This window comes from Oncorhynchus mykiss, chromosome 21 (genome assembly GCF_057628025.1).
Source record: "Oncorhynchus mykiss isolate SJ-2025 chromosome 21, ASM5762802v1, whole genome shotgun sequence".
Lineage (NCBI taxonomy): Eukaryota > Metazoa > Chordata > Actinopteri > Salmoniformes > Salmonidae > Oncorhynchus > Oncorhynchus mykiss.
In genome coordinates, this window is record NC_143042.1 from 18,812,501 (window position 1) to 18,830,000 (window position 17,500).

The following is a 17,500-nucleotide window of genomic DNA, read 5'->3' on the forward strand; positions in this document are numbered from 1 at the left end:
GCTGAGCTGCATACAGCTGCTATAGAGCGAGACGGGAGGATCAGGGAGCGAGGGGGGGGGGGGGGGGGGAAAGAGGGGGAGTGAAAAAGGAAAACAAGAAAGGGACACATGAATAAATGAATACTCAGAGCACACAAACAAAAATAAGATGCCAGCTAAAAAACCCAGGTTGGCCATTAGTGAGGCTGATGGCCTGTTTGTGTGACAGAGAGAGAGAGGGACGCTGTCACTTCCCTTACCACACGGCCCCGTGGGAACACACTAACAGCCTCGATCTCTGAGTGAGAGATGTCCCCTTCAGGTGCATCGTGGGAAGGAAACACTCAGAATCCTACTGGGTCACGCTGAGAGAGAGAGAGAGAGAGAGAGAGAGAGAGAGAGAGAGAGAGAGAGAGAGAAAGTTGGGAATGTGTTTGCCAGACGGGACAAAACTAAGCTCTGTGCTATTGGTGTGTGCTTGCATGCCTGCGGGTGTGTTGCCACCAGCAGCACAGAGGTTAGTTTTGTCCCGTCTGGCAAACACATTAACATACCAACTTTCCAATCTTTTTCTCCATCCACTGATTCTCCCCATCAAAAGCACAGAGTCTCTCTCTCTCTCTCTCTCTCTCTCTCTCGCCACACAGAGGCACACACACACACACACACACGCACAGCAGCGTGCTGGATCTTAAAGAGCATCAGTTCTGCTGACATTCAACAGCTCTCTCTTCTCTCTCTCTATCTCTCTCTTCTCTCTCTCTCTTTCTCTCTCTCTTCTCTCTCTCCTCTCTCTCTCCTCTCTCTCTCTCTCTCTCTCTCCTCTCTCTCTCCTCTCTCTCTCTCTCTCTCTCTCCTCTCTCTCCACTCCCTCCTCTCTCTCTCTCTCCTCTCTCTCTCTCTCTCCTCTCTCTCTCTCTCCTCTCCCTCCTCTCTCTCTCTCTCTCTCTCCTCTATCTCCCTCTCTCTCTCTCTCTCTCTCTCTCCTCTCTCTCTCTCCTCTCTCTCTCTCTCTTCTCTCTCTCTCTCTCTTGCTCTCTCTCTCTCTCTCTCAATTCAAATTCTATTTCAATTTAAGGGGCTTTATTGCCATGGGAAAAACATATGTTTACATTGCCAAAGCAAGTGAAATATATAAAACAAAAGTGAAATAAACAATACAAAATGAACAGTAAGCGTTACACTCACAATAGTTCAAAATGAAATGAAGACTCACTCTTCCACACACTAACTCGCAGACTGGCATGAAGACAGGCTGGTTTCTGCTTAGAAGGAACAAGTCAACGGCTGCCAGTAATATCTACTTAGGGAGATAGGAGGTTTCATTTAGAATAAGATCTAAATGACTGATAATGCAGAGTAGTCACAGTGCTCTTGGATATTTACACAGCCTCATCGTCAGACAAAGTATTTAATACTCTCAAGCAAACATTTCCACAGCAACAGACACACCATAATAAACTTCAAACGAATGAGCTACAATATTCATCAGCCCTCTTCCTCCTCCAGCTATTTCTGCTCTCCACAACAGCGCTCTTCATTCCCTTCATGTTTCTTCACAAGAATTCTCACCAAATACGTTTGTTCCTAATTGTCTTTAAGATGAGGGAGAGAATAGCTGTTTATTTAGTCAAAACGGGCTGTTTTTAAAAATTGTATTTCTGTGTAAAGGGAGGGTTTGGGTTTGGGAGAGGCCCACTATGTTGTGAGAGGAACTTCCGTCCTTCTGTTGGTGGTTGGCCGCCGGCCACGGAAGGGAAACAAAGACTGGTTTATGCAAATGGCCATGGCAGCTCTCACTACCCATCAGCCACTGCTTCCCATTAGACACACTCCTCCTGCTATCTCTAATAAAGACATTTCAATCCTCTTCTTGAGGAAAACAACACACACACACACACACACACACACACAGGAATACTCACCCACAAAACCCTCTCTGAGTGTCGTTCTACTAGTCCTCTGTTAAGGCTGTGCTCTGAGACTGGTTGCACTGAACACTGAGACACAGTACAGTAGGTCAGGACTGGCTGATGAAATAAAGGTCTCGCTGGTCATTTCTGTTCAATTACCCCCACCATGACTCCTGGAGGTGGGTGAACCCAAGCATGAACACACCCTCCTCTCCTCCCTCCACACCCCCTCCCCACCAGCTCTGACCCGCCAGGGAGGCCAGTGGACTGCGGGGAGTGTGTGTGTGTTAGTGTGTTAGTGTGTTAGTGTGTTGAGACCAGCAGTTCAGCATAGCTATATTTGCAGTGTGAATTGAGTTCCATTACAGGGCCAGCTCCCCCATCACTCAGGCCTGCTCAATGGGCCAGCGAGCAGAGAGACAAGTCACTTTACACACACACAGAAACAGACACACATACACACACTACAGAGAACGCCCAGAGCATACCCCCATCGCCAAAACGACACGCATGTCATCAAACAGGAAGTGACAGCCCGGAGCCCCCAGGGGTGACCAGAGGGGGGAGGAGGGAGGGGGTAGACAGACACACACAACACAATGAGTGAGAGGGGGAACATCCTATCTTAGTTGAGACGAAGGAATTTAAATGTCAGCCACTAGCCAGGCACTAGGAGGTGGTGCAGGGAGGGGGGTGAGAGGTTAGTAAGGGATTTGTAAGGAGTGTCTCCGTCTCCCCCTGTCTGTCTCTCAACCCTGAGATGTGTTCGTTTGAACTCTCTAAACCCGCTCTCTTTCTTCTTACCCTCTCTACCCTAATCCCTTCATGTGAGTCTTACTCCATCACTAGAAGGATCTGTGGGCGTTCTATGTGTGTGTGTGTGTGTGTGTGTGCGTGTGTGTGTGTGTGCGTGTGTGTGTGTGTGTGTGTGTGTGTGTGTGTGTGTGTGTGTGTGTGTGTGTGTGTGTGTGTGTGTGTGTGTGTGTGTGTGTGTGTGTGTGTGTGTGTGTGTGTGTGCACCTGTGGACAAGATAAGCTCAAGAACAAAATTGTATAAGAATGCGAAAAAAAAACCCAGAAACAATGAGGTGTTTACACATGAACAAACAGGTGTGTCTACGCCTAGAAGATAATGTGTGTGTATTCCTATAAGTGTGTGTATGTATGTATGTGTGTGTGTGTGTCTGTGTACACCCCTCACACCCCCCAACCTAAGCCTTTCTTTCCCTCCTCTCTGCTGTGGTCTCAGCCAGTTAGAACAGATCTGTGAATCTTTGTGTGCCTGTAACAGACATCTTCTCCCGTCAATAATCTCCAGCTTTACTCAGATTATGCTTTCTTCCTCCCTCTTGCTCTTTGTTATGTGAATAGATGAGGGTTCAGTAGGCCACAGCCATTGTTTACTCTGGTCAGCTAGGCCCATTGTGCAACAGACCAATTATTCCATTACTCCTGTTTGATTCCCTTCGAGCTAACTGTCCTCGCCTGCCTGTGTGATGGTTGTTTGTTGAGTGGAGAGAGTGAAGAGGGAGAGAGAGAGAAAGGGAGCGGAGGGAGAGAGAGAGAGGGTGGAGAGAGAGAGAGAGTGGAGAGAGTGGAGAGAGAGAGAGAGAGGGAGTGGAGAGAGAGAGAGAGAGAGAGAGAGGGAGAGAGAGAGAGAGAGTGGAGAGAGTGGAGAGAGAGAGAGGGAGTGGAGAGAGAGAGAGAGAGAGAGGGAGAGAGAGAAAAAGGGAGTGGAGGGAGAGAGAGAGAGAGAGTGGAGAGGGTGGAGAGAGAGGGAGAGAGAGAGAGAGAGAGAGAGAGAGAGAGAGAGAGAGAGAGAGAGGGGGAGAGAGGGAGAGAGAGAGGAGAGAGTGGAGAGAGGGAGAGAGAGAGAAAGGGAGTGGAGAGAGAGAGGAGAGAGTGGAGAGAGAGAGAGAGAGAAAGGGAGTGGAGAGAGAGAGAGAGAGAGAGAGAGAGAGGAGAGAGTGGAGAGAGGGAGAGAGAGAGAGGGAGTGGAGGGAGAGAGAGAGAGAGAGAGAGAGAGGGAGAGAGAGAGAGAGAGGGTGAGAGAGAGTGGGAGAGAGGGAGAGAGAGAGAGAGAGGGTGAGAGAGAGGGGGAGAGAGGGAGAGGAGAGAGTGGAGGGGAGAGAGAAAGAGAAAGGGAGTGGAGGGAGAGAGAGAGGAGAGAGTGGAGAGAGGGAGAGAGAGAGAAAGGGAGTGAGAGCGAGAGAGAGAGAGTGGAAAAGGGAGAGAGAGAGAGAGAGGGAGTGGAGGGAGAGAGAGAGAGAGTGGAGAGGGTGGAGAGACAGAGAGAGAGAGAGAGAGAGAGAGGGGTGAGAGAGAGAGGGGGAGAGAGAGGGAGAGAGAGAGAGAGAGAGGGTGAGAGAGAGGGGAGATTGGGAGGGAGAGGGAGAGAGCAGGGATTTAAACCTTTAAATCTCTTTCCATATTAACTCTGTCAATTTATCAGCTATATTGTTGGTGACAGTGAAGATCTGAGGAAAGGAGGTTGTATTGTGATCAAATAAGATTGCAAAGGAAAAATAGAAGATCTGAAATCTGTATGGATTTATACTGCTTTCTCTGACTGTCTGAGACTGAGTTGGAGGTGTGTGTGTTGGAACTGGGAATATCACTGTATGAGACCTTTCTATTCTCCTATCTGTACTGGTATTGATCAGTAAAGACATTTCCCACAGACATCACAGACTAGTCTATACAGAGATATCAGCACTGAAATAATGTTTCCAACGCTAACTATCCTGTAGCCACCTTGTCAGCATTGCTAAGTGTCAACGCATGCACATGCCCTGATAACACACACTGTCTCTCTCCCTCTCCTCGTTCTCTCTCTCTTTCTGTCACTTTTCTCCCTCCCTCCCTCCCTCTCGTCAGTGTACAGTGCAGTAATCCAGTACAATATGTTCCAACATCTCCTCCCTATATGATACCTGACCTGCTCCGTTGACCCTCTTCACACCTCTCTAGCACTGCTGTTCACTCATTCCTCTCCTCTTCCTCTCCTCCTCTTCCTCATCCCTTCATTCCTCCCCGCTTCATATCTCTCTGGCACTGCTGTTCACTCATTCCTCTCCTCCTCTTCCTCATCCCTTCATTCCTCCCCACTTCATATCTCTCTGGCACTGCTGTTCACTCATTCCTCTTCCTCTCCCTCCTCTTCCTCATCCCTTCATTCCTCCCCGCTTCATATCTCTCTAGCACTGCTGTTCACTCATTCCTCTCCTCCTCTTCCTCATCCCTTCATTCCTCCCCACTTCATATCTCTCTAGCACTGCTGTTCACTTATTCCTCTCCTCCTCTTCCTCATCCCCTTCATTCCTCCCCACTTCATATCTCTCTGGCACTGCTGTTCACATACTCCTCTCCTATCTTTTCCCTCATCCCTTCATTCCCTCTAAGTACCTGTCTCATACCTTCATTTCTTCATTTCAAATCCCTCCATCGCCCTACTAATATAATCCCCCCCCCCTCTCTCTCTCTCTCTCTCTCTCTAACCCCATACTTGCTCCCCTGCCATATAGTGTGCGTTAGAATGAGACTACAGAGTAGTTATTGTATGGATGTAACCGTCACAGTGAGTCTTTGTCCCCAGTCTTATCTCTGTCAGACTATAGACCAGGGAGACCAGGGAGGTTTCGGGGTCATGACCTGGACTAAATGAGTTCCACATAGATCTCTACTGCCTACTCTCCTCACAGCTGCCAATAAGTGGCCAGCACAGGTGTGTGTGTGTGACTTGAACATGATCAAAATGAGTATATGTGACAGCGCATATGCCGCAGTGTGTCTTTGTGGTGGTGTGTGCCTTTATAGGACCTTGTGTGTTTCAGTGTGTGGTTGTGTGTGTGTTTTAGTGTGTGGTTGTGTGTGTGTTTTAGTGTGTGGTTGTGTGTGTGTTTTAGTGTGTGGTTGTGTGTGTGTTTTAGTGTGTGGTTGTGTGTGTGTGTGTGTTTCAGTGTGTGGTTGTGTGCGTGTTTCAGTGTGTGGTTGTGTGTGTGTTTTAGTGTGTGGTTGTGTGTGTGTGTGTTTTAGTGTGTGGTTGTGTGTGTGTTTTAGTGTGTGGTTGTGTGTGTGTGTGTGTGTCTCCCCTCCACCAGCCCCGGTGTATTGTTAGGCAGCCACGTTGTTGTTCCCTCATCTCTAGTGGTTGTGACACTGGGGCAGGTAATTGTTATGTTGGTCTCAGAGCTTGACAGCCAACCACTTGTAAAACACACACACACCCGCCTTGTAAAACACCACAACACACACACTCCAAGGGAAATACCACATTCAGACATTCCCTTGTCGGGTTAGCCTCACTAAATCATGTCTTTGTAACAGACTTGATCTGTTTTTCTTTTCTTCCTTCTGATGGGATTTAATGAAGGCTGCTAGCTAGCACCAGCAAGCGATGTTGTCAGACGTCGTTTTATTGTTGCTGTTGCTGTTGCTGTTCTGTTTAAATCCAATTGACTTGCGACAAAGCCCTTCAATCGGGGAGATTTTCTCAATCTGAACACAACGGAACATATGGAGCCAAGATCTCACTGAGATAAAATCACTGAGGACATGAAGGGACAAGATCTAACTCCCCCTCCCAAACACACACACACACTCACACTCACACGCACACACGCACGCACGCACGCACGCACGCATGCACACACACACACACACACACACACACACACACACACACACACAATGAAGCCATACTGACAACAGCAGCTAGAATAGAATTACATAGCTCAGCGTAGTTCGATATCAACACTGAATCTGATGTGTCAGTCAGACAGGTGCAAATGTATTTAACAGGCAAAGCTTAACCTATATACCCCAGCCTGGTGTGTGCGCGCGTGTGTGTGAGCTCAGGTTAAGCCAAAGCTGTCCTCTTCTGGTAATATGCATGCAAATACGTAGCTTGCTTAGTGCAGCTGTGTTTCACTAATTGAGTGTGAGTGTTCAGCAGTGTGTGTATGTGTGTGTGTGTGTGTCACCTCCCCCTGCTTTTACAGTGATAATGCGTTGCGGGGCAACCTGGTACAAGGTGTCCTGTGTCCTCTGATCTTCTGGGGTTAATGTATTTCAGACAGGCAGCAGAGAGGACGCCCGCCCGGCTCTTAACCCCTGAGAGAAGGGGTCCTGAGGCAGTCGCGGATCTGTGGCTAAGATCCGCGCTGCATATTTCACGTGCGTTCTAAATGGCACGGCCTTCCCTATATAATGCACCACTTTAGACCAAAGTAGTTCACTATGTGGGATGGGGTAGCTCGGACTCCTAAAATCCTAAAATCTGTTCCGGGGTCAGGATTAACTGACGATAGCCCACTTATTCTAAATATGCAGAGTGGAGAGAGGGAAGGAGAGAGACAGAGGGAGACAGCGAGTGCTAAAGATGGGCTCATGCCTCCATCCTCTCAGAGTAGAGGAACAGATGCTGGGAATTTTGTCTTTCGTTTTTTTTTTTAAATCACTCTTTTTTCTTCTCTGGATTTATCAGATGGAGGGAAATACTCTCTCAGATAAACGAGGAGAGAGAGGACGGAGGGGAGAGGGAAGGATGAGGGAAACAGTGGGTAATTGTGTGTTGGGGAGTGGAATGTGTGTGCGTGTGTGTGTGTGTGTGTGTGTGTGTGTGTGTGTGTGTGTGTGTGTGTGTGTGTGTGTGTGTGTGTGTGTGTGTGTGTGTGTGCGTGTGTGTGTGTGTGTGTGAGTGAGTGTGGGCGTGTCCGTGTGTGTGAGTGAGTGTGTGTGTGTGTGTGAGTGAGTGTGTGTGCTAACCTGTAAGCACCACCAGGCTGGGTTGTTGTAGTTGGAGTCTACTCCAAACTGTTCAATAGTCCTGTCGATCCCCACTTCAGACCCTCTCGTCCCTTACCATTCACACACACAGTATTCAACATATTCAAAATATTACAGAGCCAGAGTGACAATACTGCAGAATTTGCTCTGTTTTTGGTCTTTTTTACTGAATAGTTGGGGTTTCTATGGCTCCAGTCTTATGAGAGTAAACAATAAGTAGCACTAGTGACTCTATTCTCTCTGCTCAAGGTCTCTCCTCCAGAACAAAAGAGCATCACTATGGTAACCTAACACTGTCATCAAACAAAAAACAGAACCACCAGCTTAGTCAGTTAGCAGTGGTTCTCAAATCTCTCCTCGGAGACCCCCAGCCGTTCCGTGTATTTCAACTATTTGCAGAACACACCTGACTGAACTTGTTAACTCATTAAGTGCTGACTAGGTGAATCAGGTGAGCTAGTTCACGGATACAACACTGTGAAATGTCTGAGGGTCTCCGAGGAGAGGTTCGAGAACCGTTGAGTTGGCCTTCCTTGGACCTAAAACACCAAAAACATTGCAATGTCACAATAGAAAAGGTTTACTCTATGTATTAAGGCAACGGGAGGCATTTGGAGGAAATCGTAATATTGGTGAACATTTGAATGGAAATAAAATCATCAGCATGGTGCTGGTCTCACCTGGAGCTGTAGTTGACCGAGGCCTGGCATTGCCAGCGGCAGCAGCTGCTGCCATGGTAGTCAGGGACCAGCTGGAGAGGGTAAGGGTCACCTGGACAGAGGAAAAGAAAGAATACACGTCAGCTATCTCTCCTTCCTCTCTTCCTTCACTTCCTCCTTCCTTTTTCCTATTCAGTGCCTCCCTACCATTTATGTGTTGGACAACATTCTGTGGATCTCTCTCGTCCTTTCCCCGCTCTCTCGCTCTCTCTCCTCTGTCCTCACCCTCTCAACACCTTCACACTCCTCTATATGCACTAACACAGCCCTTTCTCCATAACATGGCCCTACCTCCACTCTACCTTCTTTTCTCTTTCTACACCGAGACAGCTTTGACACTCCCGTGTGAGACCTCTCTCCTTTCACTTCCTCCCTGTTCTCTATTTAGGCCAAATGATCCCCCATCTCTCTCTCTCTCTCCCCCTCTACCTGCAGCCCAGATAGACCCTCTCTCTCCCTTGTTCTCCATTCTATCCCTCCATCTGCCTCCCCTCCCTCCCTCCCTCCCTCCCTCCCTCCCTCCCTCCCTCCCTCCCTCCCTCCCTCCCTCCCTCCCTCCTTCCCTCCCTCCCTCCCTCCCTCCCTCTCTCCCTCGGTATGAGCTCCCTCACTCCCTCCTTCCCTCCCTCCCTCCATCCCTCCCTCCGTCTGAGCTCCCTCCGTCCCTCACTCCCTCTACACCTCCCTCCCTCCATCTGAGCTCCCTCCCTCCCTCCCTCCCTCCCCCTCCCTCCCTCCTCCCTCCCCTCCCTCCCTCCCTCCCTCCCTCCCTCCCTCCCTCCCTCTACACCTCCCTCCCTCCGTATTTAGACTCCCTCCCTCCCTCCACACCTCCCTCCCTCCGTCTGAGCTCCCTCCCTCCCTCCCCTCCGTCTGAGCTCCCTCCCTCCCTCTACACCTCCCTCCCTCCCTCCCTACCTCCCTCCCTCTACACCTCCCCCTCCCTCCCGCTACACCTCCCTCCCTCCCTCCCTCCGTCTGAGCTCCCTCACTCCTTCCCTCCCTCCCTCCTCCCTCCTTCTACACCTCCCTCCCTCCGTCTGAGCTTCCTCCCTCCCTCCCGCCCTCCCTCCCTCTGTCTGAGCTCCCTCCGTCCCTCCCTCCCTCCCTCCATCTGAGCTCCCTCCCTCCCTCCGTCTGAGCTCCCCTCCCTCCCTCCGTCTGAGCTCCCTCCCTCCCTCCCTCCCTCCCTCCCTCCCTCCGTCTGAGCTCCCTCCCTCCCTCCCTCCCTCCCTCCCTCCCTCCCTCCCTCCGGTCTGTTCTAAAGCCCTCCTTTGTCCTGTGTCTGGTGCGTCCTAATGAAAGGCTGATTGTGTGGCCTCTCTCTAATACCTCCTGACAAAGACTCTGAAGGTGTTCAAAGATAAAGACGCCCTGGACGTAATTAAGCCAGAGAGGGCGACGTCATCGTTGCAGCGCTCTTTCTGTTCTCTCTCTTTCTTTTCCTCTCTCTCTGTCTCTGTTCCATCCGTCTGCACCCGCTTTCTGCAATCACTCTTTGTCTGTGCACTCTCTCTCTGTGCTTGTTCTCTCTCTCTCTCTCTCTCTCTCTCTCTGTGCTCGCTCTCTCTCTCTCTCTCTCTCTCTCTCTGCCCCCCTCTCTCCCTCTCTCACCTCCCCTCTCTCTCTCTCTCTCTCTCTCTCTGTCTGTCTGTCTCTCTGTCTGTCTGTCTGTCTTCCTGCCTCTCTGCCCCCCTCTCTCTTAGTAGGCCATGTCGGCAGTAAGTGAAGGCTGATGAATCAGGGATGGAGAGAATAGGAAATAAAAAGAATGGAGCAGGTTATTAGCACCCATCTGCAGATAGCTAGGCCTGTGCAATTACTATGGGAGGGAAAGGTCAGGGCTGGGGGCAGAAAGGAGGGATGGAGGGAGAAGGAGTGGGGGAGGAGGTGGAGAGAGGAGATTGGGAGGAAAGGGAAGGGAAAGGGAGATACCTAGGCAGTTGTACAACTGGATGGATTGAGGGAGAAGACAGAGGGATGGAGGGAGAAGACGGGGAGGAGGAGTGAAGGGAGAAGACACGGGGAGGAGGAATGGAGGGAGAAGACACGGGGAGGAGGGATGGAGGGAGAAGACAGAGGGAGGAGGGACAGAGGGAGAAGACAGAGGGAGGGATGGAGGGAGAAGCAGAGGGAGGAGGGACGGAGGGAGAAGACAGAGGGAGGAGGGATGGAGGGAGAAGACAGAGGGAGGAGGGACGGAGGGAGAAGACAGAGGGGAGGAGGGATGGAGGGAGAAGACAGAGGGGAGGAGGGATGGAGGGAGAAGACAGAGGGAGGAGGAACGAAGGAAAAGACAGATGGATAGAAGGAAGGAGTAGAGGGAGGACATGAGGACCAAAGGTTGACCGGGTTCAACAAGCCACCGGTGTTCTTATTCCTTCTAAACAGTTGTATTATAGTGTGTTATTTGTGTAAAACAGAACATCAGAGAGTGAAAGATACTCGTGTTATGATAAATGGATGTATTTATTTCATTAAAGGGTGTATCTAATAAAATGAATGCCATGGCAGTGGAATATTACTGTCACTAGGCATAGACAGTCAGATATAAACAGTGATGCTAATACATCACAATGTTCTCAGGGTATGACCCTGCATATCTGACCGGGTCCCAGAGTGACTTCGTCACAATGCTATATCAGGACAATACACTGGGTCTCTCCGCTCCGGCCATGGCACTAGTGTGTGTGTGTGTGTGTGTGTGTGTGTGTGTGTGTGTGTGTGTGTGTGTGTGTGTGTGTGTGCCCAGCCTTGTAACAATCAGTCCTGACCCAGGACCCCACCCAGGACCTCGTCTCAATAAGCAGTAATCCAGACTTCAGCATTCAACATTTTTCATACAACTCCGGGACATAAAAAATGCCAGGGTTCAAGTAGCATTTTTGAGAGATGTATTTTTATTTCAGTGGATGTGTATTCTGGGAGACAGGCAGCATCCCAGCATTCCCTACATTGTGCACTACCGATGCGGCGCTAGTCAAAAGTAGTGTTTTTTGCCTCCTGCTCCTTAAACAAACACCGGAGAGGCAGATATTCATGCTCCTCATGGGGACACGGCTGTAACAAAAGGGAGAAATAAAGAAAGCAAACATGTTGCTCTTGGCCAGAGAGATGCATCTCCCTAGACTACTGGGTGGGACAGAGTTCTCACTGAGAGAGATGGAGAGAGAGAGAGAGAGAGAGAGAGAGAGAGAGAGAGAGAGAGAGAGAGAGAGAGAGAGAGAGATAGATGCATCTCCCTAGACTACTGGGTGTGACAGAGAGTTCTCACTGAGAGAGAGAGATGCATCTCCCTAGACTACTGGGTGTGACAGAGAGTTTTCACTGAGAGAGAGAGAGATGCATCTCTCTAGACTACTGGGTGTGACAGAGAGTTCTCACTGAGAGAGAGAGAGATGCATCTCCCTAGACTACTGGGTGTGACAGAGAGTTCTCACTGAGAGAGAGAGAGAGATGCATCTCTCTAGACTACTGGGTGTGACAGAGAGTTCTCACTGAGGGAGATGGAGGGATAGAGAGAGAGAGAGAGAGAGAGAGAGAGAGAGAGAGAGAGAGAGAGAGAGAGAGAGAGAGAGAGAGAGAGAGATGCATCTCCCTAGACTACTGGGTGTGACAGAGAGTTCTCACTGAGAGAGAGAGAGATGCATCTCTCTAGACTACTGGGTGTGACGGAGAGTTCTCACTGAGGGAGATGGAGGGATGGAGAGAGAGAGAGAGCGAGAGGGAGAGAGAGAGAGAGATGCATCTCCCTAGACTACTGGGTGTGACAGAGAGTTCTCACTGAGGGAGATGGAGGGATGGAGAGAGAGAGAGAGAGAGAGAGAGAGAGAGAGAGAGAGAGAGAGATGCATCTCCCTAGACTACTGGGTGGGACAGAGAGTTCTCACTGAGAGGGAGAGAGAGAGAGAGAGAGAGAGAGAGAGAGAGACATCTCCCTAGACTACTGGTGTGACAGAGAGTTCTCACTGAGAGAGAGAGATGGAGAGAGAGAGAGAGAGAGAGAGAGAGAGAGAGAGAGAGAGAGAGAGAGAGGGGGAGGGAGAGAGAGGGAGGGAGGGAAGGATGGATAGGGACACGATTGGAGGCCTCACTGGGCAAATTATGTATTTGTGTGTGTGTGTGTTCTGTCTACAGTGTGTGGTGTTTACTGTGTACAGCAGTGATTCTCAATCCTGGTCCTTGGGACGATAAAGACGCCCTGGACGTAATTAAGCCAGATCCTCGCAGTGCTCTTTCTGTTCTCTCTCTTTCTTTTCCTCTCTCTCTGTCTCTGTTCCATCCGTCTGCACCCTCTTTCTGCAATCACTCTTTGTCTGTGCACTCTCCCAAAGGGGTGCGCATTTTTGTTTTTGCCCTAGCACTACACACCTGATTCAAATCATCAAAGCCTGATGATGAGTTGATGGTTTGTAATCAGCTGCGTAGTGCAAGGGCCAAAACAAAAATGCGTTCCCCGTTGGTTCCCCAGGACAGGATTGAGAACCACTGGTGTACAGTATGTACTATAACCCATATATAAGTCAACAAGTGTTGATGCTTCAGAAGGACAGCAGCCCTATCTGTCATTCAGGGCAACACCATTCTCCTTGGCTCAGGCAGAGAAAAGACAGTAATATTCCTCCCAGACAGCGGGGGTCTTTAAGTGGGCGGTGGGCGGTGGGTGGTGGGCGAGGATTGGCACATAATGGCATTAATTGAAACTGGAAGGAGACTTGTTTAGGAAGCTGTTAGTTTCTGGGGGATGAGCTGGACCTTAGAGAGACCAGTCTGTCTGTCTGTAGGGGGAGGCGAGCGCGAGGATTGTTGGACAGGCGTGTGTGAGGCGCGTTGGACGCATGTTCTGGCGGGGGCCTGTGTTAATGTGAGGGAACCTGGGGCAGGTCGCGCTACCCCCTGGCGTGTTCCTACGGTATTCGGAATGCCCGTTCCTGGCACACACGTGTTGCTTCTCGCGGTAAACAACACATTGCCTCACAGCCGGACTGCCGCGGCCAATAACAAGTCCCACAGGATGAGGCTTTTTTTTGTTGCTTTCAAAAAAGAATAATCTGGAAAATGTTAAATGGAGACAAAAGGATGAGCCAAGCGAAGGAATGAGCCAATAGACAGAGACAGAGAGACAGAGAGACAGAGAGAGAGAGAGAGAGAGAGAGAGAGAGAGAGAGAGAGAGAGAGAGAGAGAGAGAGAGAGAGAGAGAGAGAGAGAGAGAGAGGGGCCCTGTCTCTGTAGAAAATACACTTGTAGTGGCGTGGCAACAACACCACTGACATGTCCCAATCTAGACCCACAGAGAATAGTCAGTTTGAAGAGACTGTTAGTACTTACTGCAGCCTGGTTTGTAGTTGAATCCGGGGGGCAGCAGGAAGCCTTGCTGGGCAGCAGCTACAGCCAGAGTCCTCTGGTCTGGAGGGAACACAGGGATCATCAACGGAGGCAGCTGCCCCTGGACCTGCTGAGAGACGGGTGGAGGGGGAGGAGGAGAGGAGGTGCAGAGGAAAGGAGAGGGGAGGAGGAGAGGAGAGAGCGATAGAGAGAGATCAGTTTATTGAGCATATGGATGTCCGTATCTGATATGGGGTGGGGGAGGTATGTGAGCGTGCAGTCCAGGTGTAGTCAGACATTGATCTTGGGTAGTGAGGGTGAACAGAGCAGACAGAAGCAGAAGGCTGGTCTATCTGTATCAATGTAGGCCAGCTGGGGTTATTGTCTGTTCCTCACCTGAGGGGGTATCAGGTCCTGTCTGTGACCTTTAACCTCTAGACACAATCACAGCTCAGTGTGGTGAGGTCAGGTGAGATCATCTGGCCACGAATAAGATAAGAAGGAAGAAACTGTAGAATGCTCACACACACACACACAAACACACGTGCAGCTATACACACACGCAGACACACACCGGAACAGAAGAGAGTGCACGCACACACACACACACCGCTCCCGCCACACACCCCCATCCAACACGCAAATACGTACTCTCTCCTCTCCTCTTGAGCACCTGCGTCTGATACAGAGCTGTGTATATGAGCTGAGACAGGTCAGAGTCAGGGAGTCCTGTCCTGTTGATTAGCGAGACAACGAGGGAGTCACGAGGAAGAATCACTGCTAAACTCTCATAACAGCTGGCCTGGCTTCTTCCCTCCCCAAGGAGAGAGGAGAGAGGAGCACTCTGAGTCGGCAGCACGCCATCCCTCTTCACAAGGTTTCCAGGACTCAGTGAAAAAAATACAAACTCAGTGACTTTGGCAAGAGGAAGAGTCTGAGTGTTTCTCGCAAAGAGAGAGAAGTAGGAGACAGATGGTGGAAGCCGAAGATTGTGTGTGTGTGTGTGTGTGTGTTCAGCTGAAGACTGCTCTGCCAAAAACAACACAAAGACACTGAGGAGTGACATGACTGACAGAAGAGATGTGCAGAGACATGGGAGAGAGAGTCCGCAGTATGAGGAGTTAGATAGATGGATAACAGCAACGTTTTGCAGGCTAAGTTTGAAGATAACAAACCCAGGTGGGCCTTACAGTTTCATAAGCAACGGCTGAAGGAAATATCATTCAAACCCAGGGATCAAAAGGAATAAGCTATTACCTGTAGAATGAAATGTCTGAACGGTTATAAAACATTCGATGACATGGACACAGATGCAACTATTCAAATTGAATGTCAAAGTGACACTGACAAGTATTTTCTCATTCCCCCCGATCCCTCTCTCCTTCCCTCCTTCCTTCTCATTTCACCCGTATATTACAGAATGCTGCAATATAACGGAGAGAGAAAAAGCTGCAGGAACATGTGAAGAACGTCATCGTCTTATGTCACCGCGGGATAAAGGACAGGTAGGTGAGTCAAATGGATGACAGGATCAAGTATGTCCTCCCTTCCTTTCCTTTCCCCCTTTCTCACTCCCTCCCTCTTTCAGAAATGAACGTTCTCAATGTCTTTCTATTCACCTTCCTTCTTGTCTGTCTGTGTGTGTGTGTGTGTGTGTGTTCTTTCTGTTTGCTATGTGTGTGTTTGTATTCTCAGCCAGGCCTCTCCTGCCTGTGTGTCTTTTCTCCTGTGTATGTGTGTGTGTGTGTGTGTGTGTGTCCTCTCATGACCAGATCCAGCAGTACTACACCAGACCATAACCACAAGCAGGATCAGCGCAGCGCGAGGGGAATAGTGGAACAGGAACTGTTTGTCTCCCCCCTCCACACAATAATTACACCACAATTTTGGTAAACCATAAATGCCATGTGTTGTGCGCGGTGCGGCCGTGGATCAGACGGGAGAGGCACGGTAGCGGAAAGGCTGGACAGGCCCCCCTGCGGAGGCGAATCACAGAGACCGCAGCTCCTCTCTGCCTTTCAAACCTAATTGAACATATGCTGGAGAGGAACGGGCTGCAGATACTCATAGAGTCATGGGGATAGGAGTTACTGGAGTTATTTCACTGTGCCCACCATACACACAGGCACAACAGGCACAGGGCCAACACCATCTCATAGTTTCCCTTTGAAATTCGATGTGTTACGGAGGAACGTCTATTTCTGACGCATTCCACGTGTTGCACGTGGTTACAGGGTGTGTTCCATGTGGTTACAGGGTGAGTTCCACGTGGTTACAGGGTGAGTTCCACGTGGTTACAGGGTGAGTTCCACGTGGTTACAGGGTGTGTTCCACGTGGTTACAGGGTGAGTTCCACGTGGTTACAGGGTGAGTTCCACGTGGTTACAGGGTGTGTTCCACGTGGTTACAGGGTGAGTTCCACGTGGTTACAGGGTGAGTTCCACGTGGTTACAGGGTGAGTTCCACGTGGCTACAGGGTGAGTTCCACGTGGTTACAAGGGTTGATTCGGCGTGGTTACAGGGTGAGTTCCACATGGTTACAGGGTGAGTTCCACGTGGCTACAGGGTGAGTTCCACGTGGCTACAGGGTGAGTTCCACGTGGCTACAGGGTGAGTTCCACATGGTTACAAGGTGAGTGCCACGTGGCTACAGGGTGAGTTCCACATGGTTACAAGGTGAGTGCCACGTGGCTACAGGGTGAGTTCCACATGGTTACAAGGTGAGTGCCACGTGGCTACAGGGTGAGTTCCACGTGGCTACAGGGTGAGTTCCACGTGGCTACAGGGTGAGTTCCACATGGCTACAGGGTGAGTTCCACGTGGTTACAAGGGTTGATTCGGCGTGGTTACAGGGTGAGTTCCACGTGGTTACAGGGTGAGTTCCACATGGCTACAGGGTGAGTTCCACGTGGTTACAAGGGTTGATTCGGTGTGGTTACAGGGTGAGTTCCACGTGGTTACAGGTTGAGTTCCACGTGGCTACAGGGTGAGTGCCACGTGGTTACAGGGTGATTTCCACGTGTCTACAGGGTGAGTTCCACGTGGCTACAGGGTGAGTCCCACGTGGCTACAGGGTGAGTTCCACGTGGCTACAGGGTGAGTTCCACGTGGCTACAGGGTGAGTTCCACATGGCTACAGGGTGAGTTCCACGTGGTTACAGGGTGAAAACAGAAACTAATCAAAGGATAACGGTTTAGGCATTCCTTCTGAGTGGTTAAGGTTAGCGCACGCACACAGAGACTCACACAAGCACACACACAGAGACTCACACAAGCACACACAGAGAGACTCACACAAGCACACACAGAGAGACTCACACAAGCACACACAGAGAGACTCACACAAGCACACACAGAGACTCACACAAGCACACACAGAGAGACTCACACAAGCACACACAGAGACTCACACAAGCACGCACACAGAGACTCACACAAGCACGCACACAGAGACTCACACAAGCACGCACACAGAGACTCACACAAGCACACACAGAGAGACTCACACAAGCACGCACACAGAGACTCACACAAGCACGCACACAGAGACTCACACAAGCACACACAGAGAGACTCACACAAGCACACACACAGAGACTCACACAAGCACACACAGAGACTCACACAAGCACGCACACAGAGACTCACACAAGCACACACACAGAGACTCACACAAGCACACACAGAGAGACTCACACAAGCACGCACACAGAGACTCACACAAGCACACACAGAGAGACTCACACAAGCACACACAGACTGTTATGTGGGGCAGT

The 17,500-nt window shown here is 50.2% G+C and overlaps 1 protein-coding gene across 1 annotated transcript in view; it reads right to left on the reverse strand.

The window, feature by feature from the left end:
• Window positions 1–17,500, reverse strand: part of LOC110501045 (transcription factor SOX-5) — a 98,973-nt gene that overhangs the window by 23,273 nt on the left and 58,200 nt on the right. Inside the window, 5 exon segments of the mRNA XM_090215049.1 lie at window positions 1–19; window positions 8,360–8,392; window positions 8,394–8,420; window positions 8,422–8,450; window positions 13,728–13,854. The exon segment at window positions 1–19 is cut by the window's left edge and continues 125 nt beyond it. Of these exon segments, the coding sequence (XP_090071175.1) occupies window positions 1–19; window positions 8,360–8,392; window positions 8,394–8,420; window positions 8,422–8,450; window positions 13,728–13,854 (235 nt within the window).